Source organism: Harpia harpyja, chromosome 14 (assembly GCF_026419915.1).
Source record: "Harpia harpyja isolate bHarHar1 chromosome 14, bHarHar1 primary haplotype, whole genome shotgun sequence".
NCBI lineage: Eukaryota > Metazoa > Chordata > Aves > Accipitriformes > Accipitridae > Harpia > Harpia harpyja.
Window position 1 is genome coordinate 13,709,608 of NC_068953.1, and position 25,292 is coordinate 13,734,899.

Genomic DNA, 25,292 nt, shown 5'->3' on the forward strand with positions numbered 1-25,292 from the left:
GAGCCCTATTTACAGACCTGATACACATCTCAGAGGATAGGGAAAAGTCAACAAGAGCAGTAACTCCACGGAGTGATACTATCAGAAGTGCCTGCAGTCTGAGATGCAAATACCCAGCCTTGGGTCAGGCTAGCTCAGACTGCACTGGCTCCCATCCCCTTCTGGGGCACCTCTCTGCTGCTGCCCTCAGCATCCCATGCCCTACCAACACAACAAACTGGGCAGCTCTGACTGATCCTCTTCCCTGCGGGGAGCTCCATGCACTTGCCAAAATTGCTCAGAGCAGAGACATGCCTCTGCCCTCTCTGCAGCCTCACAAGGTCTTTATTTAAAAAAACTGCCCCGTTTCACTACGTTACATAGGTCTGGAGCTTGCACAGACTTTGCTGTACCACAGTACTGGTCTCCAATAACAGAACTCATCTGTAATATTCTGTCTAGCTCATTGAGTAACTAGCTCTGCTATGAGGACAGTGAAAAGAAAAGGTCAAATGCTCCAAAATTCAGACTCTGTGCTTGCACAGATCAGAACTGGGGCAGACAGGTTTTGCCTTGGACACCACAGTTAGACAAAAGCCATATGAGAGTCGTTACCTGGACCAGATGGGCACTGTACCTTAAAAGACAGAGATACTCCTTTTTTGTGTCCTTGGTGGTAGATAAAAAGAGTTCAGAAAACAGTATTTTTCAGCATATAGGCCATAAGATAAGCAATGAGAGTTAAATATATCCACTGAAATGAAAGTTACATTGACAGCAGCAGACACATAGCTCCCTGCACCAGGTATCCTCAGCTCACATGAAACCAAGAGACGCAGCACAATGCACAGAAGCGTTTAAAACCCTCATACAGCTTCAAAAATCACCATCACAGTTTTTCGCCCTGGGAGGCGGAGGGAAGCAAACAAACAGGACAGACTCCCAGGAGCCACAGCTCAGCCCGAGCGATTTCCATGCAGCTGCGCTGTTACCGCTGCTCTCCAGAATCACATTCTCCTGGAATTAAGTTACGGCACACTTTGGAATTAAAGCGGTTTGCAAAAATCACTATAATTCCGCTCTGCAGTAACTCCTGTGACATAATCTTACCGTAGCAAATGGATTTCTTGCAGACCAAGAAAAACCCGCACCACAACGGCACTGCCTCCCCCCATGCAGTTTGTTTTGGAGCATGAGCAGGCACTGCTGGAAGGCACAGAGAAGCTCTCCGCTCCAGCACCGCAGCACTGGCAGCAGCAGAGGAACCCAGCTAAAAAAAAGGGAATTTGGTCACTGTGCCACAGCCTGGATGCCTTCACTGACACTGCCAGCAGCAGCGCTCACTCCCGAGCTCAGTTTCATCTGGGAAGGGGGTGCTCATCCCACAGGAAACAGGCTGACACTTCAGTCAGACAACAGGCAGGCCCATGCTGAGCCAGGCCTGCCAAAGGAGGGTAAGATCCTGCACAGCTCACAGCCATGCCAGCTCCCCGCTGTCCAGCTCATCCCCACTCACCGCCATGTACGGCCGGCACCCTGCATCCCGTGTTTTGGCAATGGAGTCCACAAGCTGCCCGCTAATGCCAAAGTCACAGAGTTTAATGTTTCCATTTCTGTCCAGAAGAATATTGGAAGGTTTGATGTCTGCAAGGCAAAGAAATTTATATCAGTAAGTCACAGCTGGAGGTTTCAATTTCAAGAACAGCAGCTGCAGAGAATCAACACCGGCAGTGCTGCACAATTGCCATTGCCCCTTGGCGGGCGGTGACTGGATGCTCTTGCTGCCGCTGAGGGTCCTGACTGGGAGCAAGAGGAGATGGAGCCAGCCCCAAAGATGCCACATGCCCAGAGGCAGACACCCAACCACCTTGAAATCATGCTTTTATGGAAAAGCACAGACCAAAGGGGCAATGAAACTGCCACTGGGGACACACCTGTGCAAAACCTGTACTCACACTCACGGTACTACATGTGCTAATTACACTTTGACTTGAAGCAAAGGCTGCTTAAAATTCTTGCAATTATTTTTGTAGGCAAGAAGACATGAACTCACCTCTGTGAATGATTTTCAAGTTTTCTTTTAAGTGGTTTAGTGCTTTCACAGTCTAGGAAAGAAAAACAGATGAAAAATAAGCAAATGTCCTAAGATTCCTGTGATTATTAAACTTTTGGAGCACCAAGAACAGGGGGAAAAAGCATTTAATATGTTGAGATATCAATGCTGTAATATGCCATGTAATAAAAGCATTTTTCTCCCAATCTTTCCTGCAAACAGAAGGTGAAACAAGAGAGGGCATGTGCTTAAGTAAACATATACCACCTGTAACCTAGAAAGATCACACTCTGGGAGAGGGGAGCAAGGGGTGAAGTCACGCAATTTCTGATGTTAATTATCTTAAGTAATAACTTATTTCAAACCCTATGCTGTACTTTTTCAGCAGCTAACAACTGTTCCCATTCCACTGGCTGAGCAGCAACAGTGTGGGGAGCAGCAGAGGCTGTTCTGACTTTATCATTCACCATCAAGAGACACTTAGGGAGCCTGATTTCACAGGATGATTTAAAAAAAACCCTGAAAGTTCACTATTTTAATTCGTTTTGCTTTTGCTAAAAAGATCATCAAAACCTATGACCAAAAGACTGCCTTGAAGATGATGGCAAGAAGGTGTTCGTGTTGTGCTGCAAAGCTCTCTGAAGCTGTGCTACTGTAAGGATGAAGTCTAGCACCGAGGAACAACTCCCAAAGACTGGTCCTTCCTGCTTGCCCAACCCCATGTTCAAGTGTTTAGGTAATTAAAAGCTCTGGCAGGCTCTGAGGCAGCTGAAGTGCTGCCTCCTCCTCACTGCCCACCTTGGTCCTCCAGTGCAGGTTTCTGCTCTGGCAGCAGAAGCTAGTACGTCTCTCTGAACAACAGGATCAACTGATTTTTAGGCAAGCCCACAGTGGAATGAGACTGGATGGCCTCCTTGGACCTGAGCTTCAGCAAGAGAAAGCCAGCTTTCATTTTAGTGAATGTTGGTTTAAATCCCAGCTGACCCTGCCAGAGGCTTCTGCCCCCACCCTCAAGCAGGTGAAGCAGAAGCTCACAGCTCTTCAACCTGGGGTAAAAGAGCTCTAACATGAAATATAGGGTAGTTGGTGGAGCACACCGAGCTGTGAGCTGCAGCACATACCCCCACCTGCACATGATGGGGCTACCAGGGTAGTGTACATGTAGACCTTCTGGACCTGGATGCCCTCAAGGTCTAAGATCCTTAGGGCCAGTATTCTCATACTAGAGTTATTAAATGCTGTTCCTCATTTGTTTTCCAGAAAAAAGTGGACAGAAATGAACCCTAGACCACAAGATCTAGTCAGAATCTGTCTTAGCTCCTAAAGCCAGTCTGTGCAGAGGACCTCCCTCAGGAGCTGCTGGGGCTGGGCTGCCTTCAGGTGCAGCATGAAGGAAGGAGAGCAGCGTTCAACGAGCAGCCCACGACTTCCTACACAGCACAACTGGGCTTCACATCCTCAGATCTGTTGTGGGTATCAGGTATGGAAAATTTTAGATTACTCAGTCAATCCATCACTCAGTCCCAGGTCAGAAACAACCAATGTGGCCATTTTCCTGGCTAGGAGTTAAAGCTTTGGTGCGCTTTCACAGCTTGCTGTCTGCAAAGGGTAAGTAGAAAAACTCCCTTTGAGAGCTTCAAAGCACATTTCAAGTCTCTGTCCAAACTATCTTAATCAGGCAAACACCTTGCAAGGTCCATCTGAGCCAAAATGTGGGCCAGTGTGTCTCTAATACCCTGCAAACCCTAAAATGATCTCCTTCTCTTTCCCCCCCAGAATTACATGTAACTCCAAGCAGACTACTCTGGAAGGACAGACCTTATCGAGCCATCTCTTGTCTACATCTCAAGCCTTGCTTTGGACAGTAATGCATTTAGTTGGTTGGTGGTAAGATGATGCATCCCATGGGCTGCAAAACAGCCATCAGCTGCCTTTGATAGGATTTTCAGTCTTGGCTATAAACATCTAAATACATGACAGTGCATGAGCCGTCAAGGCAGCGTGTTATCTGTAAGAAATGGCAGCAGGTCCAGGTAGGCTCAACATTTTATAAAGGTGCCCCTAAGAAGAGTGAAGGTTTTCTCCAAAGATCTGGCCCTGAGCAGAATTTGCCCATATTCTTTCAAGAGGTCAGGGTTTGCGACTTGTTGAGCACCATCCCATCACTCTGACAGCTCAGGACATCAGCTTACTGCGGCATTCACCTGCTGGAGCTGATGCAGAGGCAGTTTGCCCATCTGTCACCAACATGGCACGGCTCCAGCATTTGCTCACGTTTTCCCCATTACTCCTGAATGGTGCTCCACCTTCTGCAGCTTTTCATCTTCCAGCAGCCTCGCTAAACTAACTCGTTTGGCTTGGTCTTGACTTTTTATTGGGCCAGGACTTCCAGGGTAAGTCAAGAAAACATCAGCCAGGTTCTCCACCTGCTGAAGACTCCCTTTTACTTTTGGGAGCCTTTGCACAAGGCTACCAGAGGTTTCTCTGGACTGGAGTGGCCCAGCATCCCTTGCAGAAATCCAATAGGCCTGACATTTTTACGGGCAGCAGCAGGACAGAGATTTTTGGATACCTTTCAACACCCCTTCCTCCACAGCCCAAACCCAAAAGTTTGTTTTGCAGGGACATGACCTTGTCCTTGCATTTAGGCAACTAAGGGCTCATTTTGCAACAGCCAAGGATAATTTTACAGGGCTCGTTAAAGGGAGACAGTGGGCTTCATGTAGCAGGGCTGCACTCAGATACCCTGGGTGGGATTCATCTCACTTCACCACCTAAGGCACCACGAGATGAGAACTCAGCTCCCACACAGAGGCACCAACCTCTCCCCACTGACTCGAGAGAGAGGGTAGGCAATTCACTGAGACCAGACCCTTACTCTCAAACAGTTTGGTGGGGTTCACATGTCCTGGCTATAAATGCCCAATCCCTTGTTCCCTTTACAAACAAGGGAAGGGGAGACAGCTCGTCTATTTTAGGCACCTTCCTTGGGATGAGATGACCTGTGTCCAGCTTCCACTGATGCCACCACCAGTGCACATGAAGAAATCCCCGAGGAGGGGGCTGGTGTCTATGCTGTCGGTGCCCATGTTTAAGCAGACAGAGCAGGAAGCTGGTCCTGGGGTCTCTTTATGAACTGATTACAGACCCCAGGACCTGGTTTTCTGTCATGAAATACACTGTGGAAAATTCAGAGTATACTCAAGGATCATTAAAAGCATGGTGCAATACAACAGCAGCAGCTCTGCTGCGTGCAGATCAACCAGCCTTCTCACATGTGAGTGAAAGAGATCTGAATTTTTCACGTTAGCTTCAAAAACATACACAAAAAGGTTTAACAAAATACTCACAGCTAAAGTGATTTTGCCTAGGATTTCTTCTGGAATAACATCATCTAATACACTATATACATATTTGTAAAACTTATCAAACGAGGTAGACATGAGCTCCATACAGATCCAACAGTCACCCTGGAAAGAGAAAAGAATCTGTGTTACTGTCAAGATAAAAATGAGAAACAAAAATCCAGAGAGCATAAAGAGAACCCTTGAATCCAACAAAATACATTAGCAGCAACATGCATGTGACAGGAAGGGTGGAATTCATCTTGATTAATTTAACAATGGAAGACTTGCCCCTATACACACGTCTCCCCGACTCCCTTCACCAGCAGAGGCATCTAGCTGACCAGCACAGACCTAATATTACATTTTAGATGCCTGAACCTAGATGAATCCAAGTCTCAAAAGGTTTGGCTCTCCAGAAAGCTGCAGGCACAGTGAAACACCAGCATGCATAGTAAGACTAAAAAAAAAATCCCTTCAGTTTATGACTACCCTGCAGAGGACAGAAGACATTTCACATGACATTCAGAGATATCATCTAAGCAAGAGAAAATGAAAATAAACCCAAGTATGTGGGGGTTTTTGTTGATTTGCACTTTACAGTTAAACAATTTAAACTCAGGAAATTGTAAAACATACTAGTACCTGTGTTAAACCAAGCTAAGCTTAACTACCATAGGAGAATAACATGTCTTTTTATCAAACTCTCCTGAGATCTGTTAATCGACCTGCTCACAATGGATTTGCTGAGGATGAGAAATGGATCCCCACAATATAAAAGGACTTCATCTTTTGTTTTAGTATATATCTACATATGGTGATGGACAGCTTAGCCATGGATCGATCTTAGTTATTTCAATTTTTTCGAACATTTTAGCTCCAGTTGAGGATGACAGAAGGCTTTGTGTGAGCTATTTCTGTAGACTCTAATGCACTTCAGGCAACTCTTCATGGCTAGAAATACTAAAACACTAGAACTAGACCTGTCCTCACCAGAAACAACATACTCATACCTATCTTCTACAGGCTGTTTCACAATGAGTGTTAAAACTGCATTAGCTGTCAAAAACTACATGCAGAGCAGAGTAAATTAGCTTGGTTGTCTCATCCTGGCTAAATACCATAAGGAGCAGCAGCTTGTGCAGGTAGTGCTGCCCTGGGCTGCCTGGGTGTTTCAAAGCACGGGATGCCTGTCTGGTTATGACTAAGCTGCACACTCCTGTAATATATAGAAGCAACAAATACAGGAGAAACTTCCCCAAGTAATTATCCTACAGAAGGTAGATTCTTCCTGACCAGACAAAACACAAACCAAGCAAACTATGTTAATACATGGAAAAGAAATTAGAAAAAAATCCTAGGGTATGGACATGCTGGAGGTGTGTCAAAGCCCCATGCTCCCATCCTGCACACCCAAGTCACTTCTGTTTGAAGCAATCCCCCAGTGCTCATAAGAATCAGAGGCAATTCTCAAGTTGTATTTAGCTGATGCAAAAGCTTGTAGAGCCACAGGTTTTAAAGCCAAAAAGGGCTTTTCTGCCACTCAGAATGACTTCCTGAGAAACGCAAGCCAAAGAACCGCATCCACCAAGATGCCTCCAGTCCAAATCCTTGGTTTAGCAGGAACAGAAGTGCCCAGCAAAGGTGGTGTCAAATACTGCACGCTGGTATCAGCAGAGGGAGAGGTGCCACCTCACTTGGTCTTGGGCTGCTCACACACATGCAAGGCTGTTTTCAGCAATACAGGCAGCAAACTGCCCGGAAGCATTCCACATGCCACCAGCATTATGGATGCTGCTGCTTCACTGACAGTGAATCCACCACCACCTCCTTCCAAAGGAGGGATGCTGCCTCCAAGTGGAGAGCCTCTCCCTTCTGAGAAGAGGGGATCTGCTTTCCTAGGTAGGGCTTAGCCACTAGTGGGCTGGCTGGACAAGACGTCTGTGGGTTCAGCGCCATGGGCAGCCCCATTTTACACTGCTCCTTTGGCACCAGGCTTTACATCAGCACAAGGTAGAGCAGGAGCTAATGTCATCCACCCAAGAGAAATGGCTGCTACAAGCCCGAGCCCAGAAAACACGCATTTCACCCAAAACAAAGCAGAAGAGACTGATCAAGAAGGTGCTGTGCCAGCCACAGAAGCAGAGGCACCATGGTGAAAGAGACAAGTGCAGCGCAGCAGGAAGAGGACATGACTGGTGTTTCAGAGGACATGGAGAAAGGTGACCTCAGGCTGCTGGAGAACAAAAGATTGGCTATGGATGAATATGGATGAGGACCTGTTCAGATTTAAACTGCAGAAATGAAATTAGGCAACACATGCAGAAAATTTCCCTTTTCAGCACTGCCAACAAATGCAAAGTGCAGTTGAGGTACTTCCATATTATCGAGAGTGGCTCAGAGAAAGCAACGTGGATCCAGTGCTAGTGATGTGCATACATGAGGTGAAACCGGAACCACACCAGACCCTTACAAGCTAACTGTACTGAAAGCAAACATGGACTTACGCTACTGGCTGCAGGATCATTCAAAACACTGCTTCTGTTTTGACCAGCTTTATATACAAATTGGTACTGCACTATAATCCTGTGTTACTGTACTTAGACTGCAGGGGATTGGATTTGTTCGAGAATGCCAGAATATTACCGACCACCTGAAGCCTTGTATTTATGTCCAATCACACCAATATTGTGAGTGTCTTCAGTTGCGCAGGTTACAATGGCCGGTGATGTACAGCAAAAGCAAATCAAAGTGAAACAACATCAACCTTATTAGAGCCATTATCGTAACAAAACCTTCACAATATACTTTGTGCATCTGCAGCATTGGGATGCGTGTGTTACCAAAAACTCGAACAAGTACAATAAATTGTTATCCAATGTTAATTTAAGCATAAAAAAACTGTACAGGATCAAAAGCACCAAGGAAAGACTTGGTTTACTTGGTCTCCTGAAAGAAGGAGGGACATTCCACTGGCTGAGTGGAGAGACTTGAAGTACACATAACCCAGCAACCGGGCACCATTCTGTGACCAACTGCACAGGTCAAGGGCACTCATCCTCCCTGACCCTCAATGCAGAATGGTGGGCACTCATCTGAGAGCAAAGGCTGCAGCTCCGGCTGGGGGGTCTGCACCATCTACCCCAGCGGTGGCTGATGCCTCCACCCAGATGGAGCTGCTGAAGGGAGAGGCTGCAGTGCAGACCTCAGACTGCAGGAAGTGCCTAGACCTTTCTCCTGGGGCAGGGACAGACAGCATGGCCAAACAGCCAGAAACTCCCCCACCAGCACACACAGAACGGAGGTGGGGCAATAATGCAGAAGAATCGAAGCTTGCAATTGCAAGGACCAGCAGAAAGAAGAGACTTCCCCTGAAGTCAAAAGGAAATCAAAAAGGAAGCCTATAGAGGGTAGAAGCAAGGACAGGTAGCCTGGGAGGAATACAGAGAAATTGTCTGAGCAGCCAAGGATCAGGTTAGGAAAACTAAAGCCCTGACAGATTTAAATCTGGCCAGGGATGTCAAGGGCAACAAGAAAAGCTTCTATAGATATGTTGGTGATAAAAGGAAGACTAGGGAAAATTCAGGCCCTCTTCAGAAGGAAATGGGAGATGTGGTTACCCGGGACATGGGAAAGGCTGAGGTACTCAACGACTTTTTTGCCTCAGTCTTCACCAGCAAGTGCTCCAGCCACACCACCCAAGTCACAGAAAGCAAAGGCAGGGACTGGGAGAATGAAGAACTGCCCACAGTAGGAGAAGATCAGGTTTGAGACCATCTAAGGAACCTGAAGGTGCACAAGTCCATGGGACCTGATGAGATACATCTGCAGGTCCTGAGGGAACTGGTGGATGAAGTGGCTGAGCCACCATCCATCATATTTGAGAAATCATGTCAGTCTGGGGTACTTCCCACTGACTGGAAAAGGGGAAACATAACCTCCATTTTTAAAAAGTTAGAAGAGGAAGACCCAGGGAACTACAAGCCAATCAGTCCCACCTCTGTGCCTGGCAAGATCATGGAGTAGATCCTCCTGGACACTATGCTAAGGCACATGGAAAATAAGGAGGTGACTGGTGACAGCCAACATGGCTTCACTAAGGGCAAATAATGCCTGACAAATCTGGTGGCCTTCTATGACGAGGTTACAGCGTTAGCGGATAAGGGAAGAGCAACTGATGTCATCTACCTGGACTGGTGAAAAGCATTTGACACTGTCCCGCACAACACCCTTGTCTCTAAATTGGAGAGACATGGATTTGATGGATGGACCACACAGTGGATAAGGAATTGGCTGGATGGTCGCACTCAAAGAGTTGAGGTCAATGGCTCAATGCCTAAATGGAGACCAGTGACGAGTGGCGTTCCTCAGGGGTCGGTATTGGGACCAGTGCTGTTTTAACATCTTTGTCAGCGACATGGACAGCGGGATTGAGTGCACCCTCAGCAAGTTTGCTGACGACACCAAGCTGTGTGGAGTGGTCAAGATGCTGGAGGGAAGGGATGCCATCCAGAGGGACCTTGACAGGCTTGAGAGGTGGGCCCGTGTGAACCTCATGAAGGTCAGCAAGGCCAACTGCAAGGTCCTCCTGCACATGGGTCGGGGCAATCCCAATCCCAAATATAGGCTGGTCATGAGTGGATTGAGAGCAGCCCTGAGGAGAAGGACTTGGGGGTGTTGGCTGACGAGAGGCTCAACATGACCTGGCAATGTATGTTTGCAGCCCAGAAAGCCAACCGCATCCCGGGCTGCATCAAAAGAAGCATGACCAGCAGGTCGAGGGAGGTGATTCTCCCCCTTTACTTTGCTCTTATGGGACCCCACCTGGAGTACTACGTTCAGCTCTGGGGCCCCCAACATAAGAAGGACATGGTCCTGTTGCAGCGAGTCAAGAGGAGGCCCATGAAGATGATCAGGGGGCTGGAACACCTCTCCTATGAAGACAGGCTGAGAGAGTTGGGGTTGCTCTGCCTGGAGAAGAGAAGGCTCTGGGGAGACCTTATAGCAGCCTTCCAGTACGTAAAAGGGGCCTGCAAGAAAGCTGGAGAGGGACTTTTTACAAGGGCGTGTAGTGATAGGACAAGGGGTAATGGCTTTAAACTGAAAGAGGGTAGATTTAGGTTAGATGTAGGGATGAAGTTCTTCACTGTGAGGCTGGTGAGGCACTGGAACAGGTTGTCCAGACATATTGTGGATGGCCCATCCCTGAAGTGTTCAAGGCCAGGTTGGATGGGTCTTTGAGCAACCTGGTCTAGTGGAAGGTGTCCCTGCCCATGGCAGGGGGGATGGAACTAGGTGATCTTTAAGGTCCCTTCCAAGCCAAACCATTCTATTATTCTACGATTAAATTACCAGATGTTAATGCACATCTTGTAGGCATTCAAAAAAATGTCCAGGAACACCCTGCACATTTCATTCAAAATATTGCTGCCCATCTCTAGGACATACACAAAAACTCCTTAACCAGCAACTGGGATGCTTCAGCTTCTCAATGCAGAGTCCCAAGTTCCCAGTCGACAATCAAGCATGTCAAAAAGATGCCACCCAGCTGGGGCCACCCAGCTGGAATGCAGCTTGACTGAAAAGGACCTGGGAGTCCTGGTGGACAAGCTGAACATGAGCCAACAATGTGCCCTTGCTGCAAAGTAGGCTAAGAGTACCCTGGGCTGTATTAGGCAAAGCACTGCCAGCGGATCGAGGGAGGTGATCCGTCCCCTTGACTCAGCGCTGGTAAGGCCACACCTGGAGTGTCGTGTCCAGTGCTGGGTTCCCCAGTACAAGAGAGACATGGTTATACTGGAGAGAGTCCAGTAAAGGGCCACTAAGATGACTGAGGGACTGGAGCATCCTCCCATGAGGAAAGGCTGAGAGAGCTGGAACTGAGGGAGCCTGGAGAAGAGAAGGCTCAGGGGGATCTCATCAATGTACATAAATACCTGAAGGGAGGATGCATAGAGGACGAAGCCAGGCTCTTTTCAGTGGTGCCCAGTGATAGGACCAGAGGCAATGGGCACAAACTGACACACAGGAGGTTCCCTCTGAAAATCAGGAAACACTTTTTCACTGTGAGGGTGACTGAGCACTGGCACAGGTTGCCCAGGTAGGCTGTGGAGTCTCCATCCCCGGAGATATTCAAAAGCTATTTGGACATGGTCCTGGGCAAGTGGCCCTAGGTGGCCCTGCCTGAGCACAGGAGTTGGACAAGGTGACCTCCAGAGGTTCCTTCCAACAGCTGTCATTCTGTGATACTGAAAGCTTATCACATTACCACACTACAGGCAGTGGCCAAGTTTTGATGCAAGTTGCATCTACACTAGTGAGAGAGAATGAAGAATGTCATCGCCCTCACCTATCCTCATGTGACCCAGAGGACACTCTTCCTATGGACTGGGGACTGATCACGGAGACAGGTGCCTTGAGTAATTTCAACACAGCCAAAGATTTCCATAGAAATAGGATGTTGTGCATCAATAGCAAAGAAAGCAAACACCTTGTATCAACTGAGCAAGGATACGTCCACAATACGCCAATGTCAGCACTGTGCTACTAACACATCTGTACTAGCTCTTCTCTCCTACCAGCAGAAGCTCCCCAAGGACTAATTTACCTGGCTTCCCGGGCATGTTTTGCAACTTGCAATGAATTTTTCATTGAATAATTTTATCAACTATTGAGCTTGTTGGTTTAAACTTGGCTCGGCTACACTCACACTGTGTAGGAGTCACTGCTGAGATCCTAAGCCAGACAAGGCTTTTTTCCTCTCCCCCTCTTGAGAAGGAAAGTAACAGGAACAGTTACTTTGAAAGAGCAATTAGTGTGGTCATGATAACGAACCAAACATTCCCAGCCTTACAGGTACTGTCTCAAACTAGATTAGCTGTAAAGCTTCCAGCAGACATGCAAGAAAAGGTGATTTTTTTTTTTCCTCAGACCTAAAAAAACCTCTAAACAGCAACACTTGGGGCCAAAGTCACACAGTTGCCCAGTGCAGTCCTATAGCTCAGCCCAACACTCCTCTCTTCTCAGTAGAAGAAAGTGACTCAAGTGAAATCTTTGCAGGAACCCTAGCAATCATCTTTTTTTCTCCCCCACCTAGCAAGTATTGCTCTGAGACGTAACAAATGGACATGCATAACCAGATCCTCTTCAACACAGCATCTCTGATGATTGACATGGAAAGCTCTGTATGCATTTGCAGGAGTCAGGGCTCTCACTGGTGCAGTATGGAGAAACCACATGGCTTCATGGGGCCAGTGAGAACCTCACAAAGTTCAACAAGGCCAAGTGCAAGATCCTGCACCTGGATCAAGGCACTCACCAGTATAAATAAGGACTGGGGGATGAAGGGATTGAGAGCAGCCCTGAGGAGAAGGACTTGGGGATACTGGTGGATGAAAAATTGGACATGAGCTGGCAATGTGCGCTTGCAGCCCAGAAAGCCAACCGTATCCTGGGCTGCATAAAAAGAAGCGTGGCCAGCAGGTCAAGGGAGGTAAATCTCCCCTTCCACTCTGCTCTGGAGACCACACCTGGAGTACTGCATCCAGCTCTGGGGTCCCCAGCACAAGCAGGACATGGACCTGTTGGAGCGAGTCCAGAGGAGGGCCACAAAAATGATCAGAGGGCTGGAGCACCAGCCATGAACACAGGCTGAGAGAGTTGGGGTTGTTCAGCCTGGAGAGAAGGCTCCAGGGAGACCTTATTGCAGCTTTTCACTGCTTAAAGGGGGCTTACAAGAAAGATGGGGACAAACTTTTTACCAGAGCCTGTAATGACAGGACAAGGGGCAATGGCTTTAAACAGAAAGAGGGTAGATTTAGCTCGGACATAAAAAAGACATCTTTTACAATGAGGGTGGTGAGACACTGGAACACGTTGCCTGGAGAAGTTGTGGATGCCCCATCTCTAGAAGTGTTCAAGGTCAGGTTGGATGGGGCTTTGGACAATCTGATCTAGCGAAAGATGTCCCTGCCCATGGCAGGGGGGGTGGACTTGACGATCTTCAAAGGTCCCTTCCAACCCAAACCATTCTATGATTTGATGATTTTATAATTCATCAGCCACTGAATCCCTTCTATAGCCAGTGTAACCATGAATATAGCCAGTGGTATAACTACCCCTTCTGCACTTTCCTCCGGGCCTTTCTCTTTCTGATTCTCTTCATTCTGCAGCCTCTACTAGACGCAACTTTCTTCTCTCTTCTGTTGAGAAGTCAGGCTATGGACATGAAAACCATTTCAACTGCCACACATTACAACATCAGTGCACATGGATTCTTTCCATTACTGAAAAAAAAAAAAAAGTTGATTTTTTTCTACCAAGGATCATTAGAGAACCAAGTAACAGAGCAGTCCCCTCAACAGCTGCACTAGAAGAATGAAGGATGCTGTAACATCATGGGGAAGTGCAACACGCTGACGTGAAGGTCACAGCTTCATCAAGGAGAGCAGAAGCGAGCAGAGCGCTGTCGCATGGAGGACCTGACTCCATCACGTGCACTATCTGGCATCAGTGCAATGAAGCCCCTGGCTCCATGCAAAGGCTGAAAAGCTGTCTTCTGCTTTTTCAGCTTTGTTCCTGTTTCATTAAACAGGCAATTTAATCTCATCTAATGTGTGCCAATAAACTCAAGCTAAGTCCTGTAGCCAGCAATCAACTTGTAGTTTTTTCATTGTTACACATTACATTATATACACAGACATACACAATAACAGAAGGATGTCCCATATGACTGAAGAACAAGAAGCAAACGATATGTGTTAAGATGCTGCCTGCTGAGGGAAAAGCAAGACCAGTTCTCAGAGAATACTTTCCCTATCAGAAAATGCTTGCTGAACAAGTGAGACAGAATACACTAGGGAGAAATATCTGTGTAGTATTTTTTGCCTTTCCAAATCAAACTTTTCGTAGTCATAGAGGCTGCCACAGTAACTTGCCTGTTTACAGTTACTTTTCTGACTGCAAGCTGGGATACTTGTCTGTCTGCAAAATAAAACCTTGAACAGTTTTGCCCAGTTTGGTTTAGTACTCCCACACCCCAAACTGTCAGCATGCAAGAGCTTAGCTCTGCTTCTCTCCATCAACAGCTCACTCTTCTGGAGAGGTTACCTGCCTTTCAAAACAGCCCAGCTGCCCTGCTGCTGTTCCTGAAGCTGTTATAATCTTCTTGCCAATCATCTGATTGTGAGAGCCACCTACTCAACATTTAAGCTCCTCCACTAAACATTTAAGCTCCTCTAAAGAGGCTCAAATTGAAGTCTTTCACCTTTTAGGAGCAGGCAGAAGACGACTTCCCATCTGTAGCTCCATCCATCCCTGGAGAATCTGAATCCTGGCTCAGAGCAGGCGGTCCCAAGAGGATCTGCCTTTTGGAACTTACTTCCTTACTTTTCACCTTGAATTGCTGGAACAAACAGCTTTGTTTATACATGCTTTGCTGTAGGACTTCCTGAGAGAGGTTCAGTCTTTAGCAATGTCCCATGAGCTCTTATACTCCAGGGGATGGTGCAGCAGTGACCTGGATCGTTCACAGTTATTTGGGAACAGATCTGCTAAGCAGAGTACGGGGGTGAGACAGGTTCAAACATACTGGTGAAATTCTTTTTTTCCCTTTCTGTGCTTCTCTGCTGTCATAGTTTCCTAGCTTTAAAAGATGTAATAAATATTAGAACATGTAATTAATATGACAAGACAGAAAACCTTATCCAAGCATACCAGCTCACACCCTGTGTACCTTTGAGGTACGTGACTTGGACCATCACCTTGGCAGCATGGGACCGAGGAGAGGGGAGGTTGCTTTCATCTCAAAAACAAATACCACTGATGCTGAGGGTGGGGGTAAAAGGGGATTCCAGAGACCAACATGATATAACCCAGAGTGACCTTACTGAAATCTTTGCCAGACAGAGCACGTAAGGTGCCCTGCCTGGCTGCAGACTGACAGGATTTTTGGACAAGACAAAGGGTGCAGCAGAAGCCAGGCTGACATTTGGGTTCTGATCAAGGTAGGCTTTAATATTATTTATGTATTTATACTTATATCCTGGGATGTGCCTAGAGCTGCACAGAGGTGACAGGCTTGCACAGCTCTGAACATGTTGCTTATCACCATCTGGCAAGACACTGTCTTGCCCAGAGACTTTTCTTCACACCAGCTGACAGCCTTATCATCTGTATTTCAGCAAAGCTGGAAATTTTCAGCCCAGGCTGAGGCTCCACGCTTGGTAGGAGCTTGTACTGTGTGAACATGGACAATGCCTCCTGGCCCAAAATGGCTTTGTGTTTAAACAGATAAGAAAAAGCATAGCATGGGAAAAGGAAGGATTATTATCCTTATTTTAGAGATTGAGAATTAAAGCCAGAGGAGTGACCTGGCAAAATTACAGAGGCAGGCTCTCTAAGAAGCAGGAATTGAATATTCAGTCCCAGTTTTGGGCTTTAACTACAACATTGACCTTCTTTCTCTAACAGTTCCCTGGTAAACCCCGCAAGGCTCTGCACAGGGTGCTATGCCTGATAACTGACCAGTGGCCAGTAGGTCTCTATTTTCCTTCTTCCCTTGAGTAGATGTACTGGATTTGTGCTGAAGTAGTGGAAAACAGGCAAGGCTACATGTCTATCCCCCTATATTGTGCCAGCTTCAACACCGGAGCAACTACAGGAAGAGGAATAATCCACACCTGCAGGACAGCTGCAGGAGCTGCTGCTCTCTGGAGGAAGGGGATGCAGCAGTCAGGTTTTGACATTCATCTTCTCCAAAACTCTTGTTCTTGCAAATGGACCAAACGCTTGCAATTCAGTACTGCTCACCAATGCTATGATCCTCTCCTTGTGCCTGTACTGAACAGACTCAGCTCAGCCTAATGACTGGCCTCCAACCATGGCATAAGACTGTCCGGGCTGCATGGAGAAGGCCAGCTTCCCAACTGTTTTTACTGGTCATCTGAAGCTAGATAGCAATGAGAGTGCCTGGGCAAAGCACAAGGAGATAGAAGAATACCTTCTGTGGCCCTGCAGTGTAATATCTACCTTAAATTACAATAAGTAGATGCTAAAACAGTCACAAACATGCAGTGATTAACATCATATTCCTGGCCATGAACAGCTATAGTATGTCAGGATTAATGGTGGTCATCTGACATAGCTTTCAATGCTCTAATCTGTTCTTCAGTTGGAAGTACTCATCAAAGTATCACACTGAATAACCCACTCCACAGAACACATTATCTAGGTGCATAAAATGGCCAAGCAAAATTACAGCCCCTAGGCTAGCTATTGCAGATGTTTCTCCTTTGAAGAACAGTCATGCAATTTTGGTCTCTGTCCCAAAAGGACAGAGAAGAACTGGAAAAGATGCAGAGAACAGCAAGAAAGATGATCAAAGGTCTGGAAGGGGTTCAGTGTATGACACAGGCTAGCACTTACCAGGCTGGGTAAGATATGACAGAAGGGGAATATGGCAACTGTCCATAAAATCCTCAGTGGCCTGGACAGGATGGATAAAGATCAACTGTTTACCACCTCTTCAAATAAAAAAACTAGGGGAAGCACCAGGGGCACCACTCAAAACAGCAGGATGAAAATTCAGAATGAATCAAGGTGATGGGCCTTCAAACAAGGGGCAGACAACCAAGGGAAGTGCCTCTCAGGGAGCACCATGGATGCAAAAAATGTACATGTATTCAAGGGCAAGCTGAACACTTTCATGGAAAAGAAATCCAGTAAGAGTCACTGAGCACAAAGACAGCACATCTAGCTCAGAAAAGAGCTACATACAACTGAAGGCTATGGCAAAGTATCACACACGCTCCTGCAAGCAGATCCTGTGGACCACTGCCAGAGACAGAACATCCTGCTAGGAGTTTTGGTCTGACCCACCATGGTTGCCCTTGTTTTCTTACATATCTGCAGGTGTAAACTACTTCAAGGCAGATGCATGTCAATTGGGAGTCTCTGACACAGCCTGGGTATGTACATACATACATACATCAGATAACCTTATGGAGAGCTGTGACTACTATCACAGCAATCACCTTCATTACAGGGATACAGGTCGTCCACATGGTTGCATCTCACAAGCGCTGACATAAACCACATTTGTGTCCAAGTGCTGTGCCGCAGAGCTGCGCTGAACCTGGCAGCACACACTCTGTGTGGGGGAGCCACAGACCTGGAGCTCATCAAGAGAGAAGAATAGCAGGAAAGAAGGAGAGACTGAAATACGCACAGAGACATAACAATGCATGGGAATAGCATGTATGTGCTCAGTAGGACCCAGACATCTGGGTCTCCTGGTTAAATACCCTTGATTAAAAGTGGAGAGCTAAGAAACCTAACATAAATAACATTCCCCTCTTTATGCAAGTTTGAAACTGCAAAGAAAAAAAGAAGGTAAAAACCAAACTCTGCTATGAATGAAGCAAGTTTGGAGTGCCCACCTCTCTGAAGAGTGCGCCATAAAACTGAACAATATACGGGCAGTCACTGCTTCGCATTACTACATCAAGGTCCATCAGAAGCTGCTTCTGTTCTTTTTCATCCACTGTCGACCGAATTCTCTGAAAGAGGAAGAGTGGCAGAGACTTTATCACTTACATGCCATTACTGTATCCTCAGACCCGCTTCTGGAGAAGCATGCCAGGGACCCCAAACCCATGGCTGAGCAGGCAATCCCCAAGACATGCTCAAACACACTCTAGAGAATTAAGCTGTGTTCTCAAATAAGAAATATAACTGAAAACCCCTAAAGCCATTTAATTCAGACTATAAAATCCCCAGTCCTCTCATGAGCATCAACACTCTCAGATGAAATGTCAGAATGAAATTAAAAAGCAGAGATTTCATTGAAAACTACAGCAAAACAACACATTCAGGCTTTCATTTCAAAACAAATTCCCACACAGTTCTTAGCCATGTTGGACAGGGCTCAAAGGCTGTTTTGAAATTTAACCAAGGAACATTATGTTTAAAATTTCTAAGACAAGCACAGAAGACAAAAAGGCTCCTTCCACCACGCCTCCATCATGGCTGGCACGGTGAAAAGGGACCATCACGTAACCGAGGGAACACATTGCTCTGGTAATGCTAATGGTGGGCAATAGTCCCGTGAGCTCTTCTCATAAAACTAACAATTCTTTACCTAGTACTAGCCTAGGGAACATTAACGCTATATAAAAGATACTTTGTATATATGTATATATGTATATGTATAAAATATATATGCTACATGTATATAAAGATATATATGTATACATACACTATACTTTATATATACACTATATATAAAGGAAAGTCTTATTTGGGCTTAAAACAACAATGCAAGTTTGAAAACAGAAAACTGTACGTGTTCAAACATGAACCTTGCTAAATGAAGGACGGAGAAGACCATCCCCAGTTTTTCATGTGATTTTACAGACATATTTAACATCTTGCACTAATTAATGCATTCCCTGAATCACAGGTGAGGAAATTGTGATCCTGAAGGTGTGACTCGTGTTGAAAAATCTTTTTAAAAAAAAAAAAGCCAAGAAAAAAATATTTGGCAAGAAGTCCAAAGCAACAGAGGTAGCCTGGACCCTCCTTGAGGAAAAAAACTACTTGGCTATCCAAGAAAGAAAAATTATTCAAGGTTGTGGGAAAAATCTGCAAGACACCATCACCCACTCTCACCGACAATACTGCCCTGTGAGCAACTGCTGGTGGCATCAAGACCACACACACTAGCAAGCACAAGACTAAGTATATGAAAGTACTTTCAAGGTTGGCCATTCATATAGCACCATTTGAGAAACAGTGCATGACAATGTACCGTAAGACTATTTTGTGATGACCCACACAAAACGAGGACAGTATCGACACTATAATTTTCCTTACCTTTGGTGTATCCTGATATTTTGGTATTTCACCACTCGTTCTTAATGTTCTAGTAGCTCTAGTTTGGCCTAGACCAGTAATTGTCATGTTCATATTGCCCTTTCCCCCCCAGTGAATTCTAGAGTACTTGGGAAAACTGGCAAGAGATTTGCCCAGCACACCCACAATCTGTAACATCCACACCCTGCGATGCCACTGAGCGGGTGGGATTTTGTAGTCACAACAGAGCAAGAAGATTGCTCAACGGACTAGTAATAAACTAAAATGCTTCACCTCTAGGTCACTGGTTCAAGTCTGTTTCACAGAAGTTCAGACACATCACTGAAGGAAGCCTGATGAGTTTGATTATTTCTTTGTCTTGTGTCTACACCATATAAAGCTCTGCAACCCCCTGCTGAGATATCAAAGGCTGAGCAGGTTGAATGTCTCTTTCTAGGTGGTACACCATCAGCACTGTGTGAAATGATAATGCCATTGCTCTGACCTCGATAAAAGATGATGGATGCCAAAGCCACCATGGTGGGACCTATGATGAATAGTTTAGTCTCTCACTGAGATGCTACCCACAGCTCTGAAAAGTTCACCTCTGGTGAGGAGCAATACCAAAAGGCGCTTTTCTCCATATTGTAACTCGCATCTCCCTTCTGTGCCAACTCTATATTTGTCTCCAAAAAGCCTCTTTCCTGGTCATCTGGGAGTCTCCCCAGCCCCCACTCTGCATTCCCCTTGCATCTGCACAATCTTGTCACAATCATCCCCGCAGTGTGCTCCTCAAACTCTACAACTTCCCCTGAGAGCATCTCCTCCCACCTCTGACATTTCCTTCTCTGCTGTTACTTCTCCAACTCTGGAAAGCATGTGAAATGTGTTGTATGGAGGAGGCGATTTTAACAGCACCCCAGAACACTACTGAACCCAAAGATTCCTCCTTTTCCCAAACACAATCTCCCCAGGGAGAAAGAGAAAGGGCAGGCAGAAGATCCAGAGGACAGACAGTGGGTCAGCTATAGGGCAGAGCATCCAGGCAGACACAGGAGCCAAAGGACACCTTGAGAAGCCAGCATGGAATCACCAACAAACACTGCTTCAGGGAGTGAAGGCAATGACATGATGCAAGACTGGGAGGTCTCATACAAGAGTGCTAGAGACTGGAGATTGGCAAATTCAAGAGGAGGGGAAAACTATCAGGACCAGCATGCAGCTGGGGTCAGCCCAGGCTGGAAAAGGTGGCTTTGTTTAGCTGGAGTGCACCAGGGAGTCTGTTGCAGGCCAGCAGTCCCAATTTACCAGCTAAGGAACAAGTGTTCACCAGCAAGACAAGGAAGAAACAGCAAAAGGTAACTGAAGTCAACAGCAGCCACTACCCAAATAGTACATGAGCCATAATGACCATCAGCTCCAAGGCAGACTGCAAGACAAGCAGCTACCACAGACAGACTGCCCCAGGAACATGGGAGATAGCAGGGAAGGAAAACACAAGGTGAGGCAACAGCCTGAAGACACCATTTAAGACAGGGATGGACAGGTCTTACACCTCTCAGCCTGGTCACTCTACTGCATGTAGTCACTGACATGGCCAAACAAGCCACATACGGAAAAAGCAGGTTTTTGTAGTAGAGGCTTATGGAAAGCCTCTTTTTTAACAGTTCCTTGTTGGCCTCAAACTTAAACTGCATCAAATCCTCCAGGAGAAAATGCTCCAGCCCTTTTAATACAAACACATGTTAGGACAAAGCCTTCTGATATCAGGAACAAGAGCTCTGAAAGCTATGGCCTGGGCAGCATCAACAGCAAAAGGATAAGCTATGCTGTGGATTGGACCACACTCAAACCTAAAAGCAGACAGATCCCAGAAACTGGACCCAAAACAGAAGAGACATCACCCAGCCCCAACATGCACACAAAAAGACTCAGGTGCAGTGGGTAGTGACCAGTTAAAAAAAGACAAGGAAAGAAAAGAAAAAAAGCTATAAACACCAAACTGAAAACCAACTCCTTGAGTTGCGAGACAACACAGTGCTGTCCTGCATACCAGGCTCACAGGTGTCCTCAGCAGAAAGCACAGCACAGCAGTGCTTCGCAGTGCCACTGGAGGGCTGGTGCTCCCAGGGATGGCAGGGACTGAGGACACCAAACCAGCAGGAAAAAGGGGGTTTGCCCACTCACTGCTGAGGACGAGAATATTTATCTACCCATCCAAAACACATTTACTGCTGACAGAAGTATGTCAGGTCTTCCACTGATCACAATGAGCTTCCCACCTCCTACAATAAGGTTCTCACTCTCTCTCACCATTTCCTTTTAGCCCTTACTCATTCACTCCTTTCCCAGTATACTACCAGCAGGGCTTGGAGCACTGGTTTCCTCAACTCTCAGTCAGCTATCCAAACAGATGAGCAAAACAGAAAATTCTGCTCAATAAACCATAAGAAGTCAACTTGGGAGAGGGTACCTAATTCTGTGAAGAATGGAAATGATGATTTGCAATAAAGCTAGCTTGCAAAAAGCCCCAAGACTTCTCTTCAGAAGTCATATGGGAAATCGGAAGGACAGAGAAACTTGCCCCTTGGCTGAGCGTAATACACTAATGTGTCATTTTGGCAGGCTTTTATGGGCTATCAGGCATCCAGGTAAGGATGGAGAGATTATGGAGGTATAAATAAATGTTAAATTTCTGCTCTCAGGGATATCTGATACTTAGCAACCTATTTCAGCTGTGAGACTGCCATCAGAGAAAACCTGTGAAAGCCAAAGACATGAACATCTGTTTTAAAGCTATGGATGAAAGAGTAAGCACTGACTACTACAAGTCAAAATGATGTAAAAGAGGCACTGTGCTCTGAACAAGAAATGGTTCCACAGCTTACGGGCTTCTCCAGGAAGAACAGGGATCTTTAATGGACATAGGCTTGACCTCCTGAATTTTACATATCTCTTAAGAGACAGTGCCTTGGCCAGCTTCTCCGATTACCCAATTGATCTTGAAATTGCTTCTGATTTTCTTAGGACAAGTTTGGAGCAGAAGAAGTGGAAGACAACCTGTAGTCTGGTCAAAAATACTGCTAGACTAAAGAGGAAACAAGAAATCAGCAACAATGTCTGAAGACATTGGCTGGAACTGGAGACGAGACTAGGCAATATCGCAGAGTGGGACTAAATCAGCTAGGCTGATTTATACAATAGATATTGGAAGATACAGAAAATTATGGCATACGGCTGAAAATCACTACATCTTTTGGGGTGGGCGAAAACCAAACACAAGGATTGTGGACAAAAATGCCCTCTCCCCAGCTGGCTTACTCTCCTAGCTGTAACTATTTCTGACAGAAAAAGAATTCAATTAAAAAGAGGTACAAAATGTTTCCATGGGGCCATGACAGGAAGCTTGAAGGTCAACCAAAGCATAAAACTTTTCTCTTGACGGTGTATTTTTCAGCTAGTTGAACTGGCTGAAAAGGAATTGGCAGAAGCTGCTAATACTGTACCCCAAATATCGGAGGCGCTCCCTGCTGCAGGGCAGAAAGGACCTGCCTGGCCCCCCAGGGCTAGGGGCGCTGAGGGGGAGGAGAGCAGGAGGCAGAGGTCTCCTGCCAGCCACCTGCACGCTCAGGACATCACTGCTCAGGCTCCTGACCCACACAGGTACCACCTAAGAGTTGGAAGGTTGCCTATTTTAAATACGCGCTTATTTATCTTGTGAACTCTTCAAACAAGAAATTTTCTTAGCTTTTGAGAGGCCTTTTTAAGTACCCTAGCTAATAAAACCCACACCAGGTATTACATGGCAAAAAGCAGTGTCCTGCTCCAACAGGGAGAACACTCCCCAGCTTTCATTCCAGTTTGGGCTTTTCTTAATTTATGTATTTTTATACCAGTCCGGAAAAACCAAGTATGCCAAAGGTCTTTTAAAGCACTTTTTTTGTGTGAACTATCACCAGTGCCAGAGGGAAACCTCAGGACAGAATGAAACCCCCCAGCTGCCTGGTGAGCTTCCCAAGAAAACCATTTCACCCAAATAAAATGGGACTTCTCTACAGTTCCTCCAATGTGCCAAAGACAGTCCTGTTCCTTGAATTTGTGGCACCCTCATGAAACAAGATGCACAGCCCCCTGAGGCAGCTGGGACAGCACCATGAGGTGATGTTGGAGGGCAAATACAAAAGCAGGCTGGAGAACTACACATACTGTGAAGTCTCTGGGATAAACCCAGGAGTGACAGCATTGGAGCAGACCCTGAGAGGGGACCAGGGCTCTCCAAAGAGCGAAGAAGCCCGGGAGATTATTCACAAGTCACTTATGAACTGCCACAGACTGGGCAAAAACAGACTGAAGAGAAAACAAGTAACCAGAAGCAAAGTCAAAGGACACTGGGTAGAACCGGAAGCCAGACCAGGCAGTACTGCAGAGTGCTGGTGCTGCAGGCAAATGCCAGCCAGGGCAGGGACTTCTTCAAGGAAAACAAAGAGCCCTGAAGAGAAACCTGCCAAGGACATGAGGAGTTCATGTACAAACTGGCCTTGCAATTGTGAGTTTGCAGAGACAGAGCTGGCACTGGACAAAATTAGGCTGTCCTCTTTCCCACCTGGAAAAGTCTTGACCTTATATGCCAATAAATCCTCAAGAAAATGAATACTTTTTTTCCAGTGAGGGAAGACCGCAATGCCAGCTGACCCAGAGCAAACAGGGACTTTGCATCTCTAGGATTATCTGAGAGAGGAAGGGACCTAATGAATAGGAGGATTGTCCGTTATTAAGATTCAGAAAACATAATGCAACATTTTCGAGGGGCAAAAATGAGAAAGGTTTGAACACAAATCCTCTGAGTTGGATTCCTCTTTCCTTTATGCTCTTCCCCTCTTCCTGATGGCTGTAGGAAGAAGCTCTCTATGGCAGAAAGGATAAGGGATGCAAAAGCATCACGCCAAAACCTGCAACTGTTTGCCTCCAAAACCAACCTGCTGCAGCTGGCAGCCTCACAAACGTGAGGTCCTTGCTCCTGCAGCCCCCTCCAGCCTGTTCCTGAAGAGGCACATAATGTCTTTTTGTTATTTGAATAGGTATTCATAGAGGTACAGAATGACAAAGGCTGAAGGAGAGGGAGGAGCAGGACTGGGGACAAGAGCTCATCATCCGAGCCTCTCCCCAGCAATGCTCCGCCAGCTGAAGCTTTGCTGCAGTGGTTTCATGCCAGCGACACAACGAGGCTCATTTTCCTCCTTTACTGCTGACGCTCGAATGCAGATGAAAGCTTTCTGACTCATCCAGGGGCCTGGCAGCCCTGCCTGTGGGAGCAGCTAGACAGACACCCTCGTTAAAGGTGCCAGGATTACATCTGCCAGGATCCATACATTGGCTGGTGAGGCAAAATGCATAAAAGGAAAAAATGAAAGAAAATGGTGTCTCCGCCTGCAGATCTCAAGTTATTTCAGTGATATTTCAGCACTCAGAAATTATTTTCCTGCAGTGGTAAGAAATATAGACAGGAAACATAGCAAAGAGGCTGTGCTCGGGGAGCCCCTGGGGACAGTAGGAGCCCGTGTGCCCTGCCGGCACTGGTGCCACACGCAACAAGCGGGGAGAAAGTGGAAGGCTAAGTTAAACCACGCTTCAAGGAACCAAAGCCTGTTCCTTGTGCAAAGGCATGACAGGCTGGAAAAAGCCAGAGGAAGAAGCTGGAAACAGGATTTGAGGGTATGCTCCGGCAGCTGCATCTGCAGAGGCCGAGAGGTGAGCAGGACAAGTGCCCAGACGTACCAGGCTACCTCAACACAGCAGGAGCTGCCATCAGCCAGAGGAAGACTCCAGGATGGGCCCAAGAGCAACATTTCACACTGCACGCTTGTGGAACAAGAAGAATTTGAATCTGCCTATGGCAGAAGGGGCTGACAAGCCACAAGGGATGCAGCCTGGTCATGGTAGCTGCAAACAGGACTTGGCCCTTCCAGAACTGAGGTAGGAAGATACCTGACTGCGCTGGAAATTTGCAGCAGTGGTAGTGGAAATTTGGGTAGTGGTGGAGAAGGATGGAGGAGGAGCTGGGGGAG

General features: G+C 46.5%; 1 protein-coding gene across 4 annotated transcripts in view; it reads right to left on the minus strand.

Annotated features, from left to right (window-relative positions):
* The window catches only part of MAP2K4 (mitogen-activated protein kinase kinase 4), a 105,647-nt gene that overhangs the window by 18,657 nt on the left and 61,698 nt on the right, over positions 1–25,292 (minus strand). For all 4 annotated transcript variants that reach the window (XM_052809067.1, XM_052809066.1, XM_052809068.1 and 1 more), the window contains 4 exons: positions 17,814–17,933; positions 5,383–5,502; positions 2,033–2,084; positions 1,496–1,623 (listed from right to left, as the gene is read on the minus strand). In XM_052809067.1, coding sequence (XP_052665027.1) covers positions 1,496–1,623; positions 2,033–2,084; positions 5,383–5,502; positions 17,814–17,933 — 420 coding nt within the window. The remainder of the gene's footprint in view (positions 1–1,495; positions 1,624–2,032; positions 2,085–5,382; positions 5,503–17,813; positions 17,934–25,292) is intronic.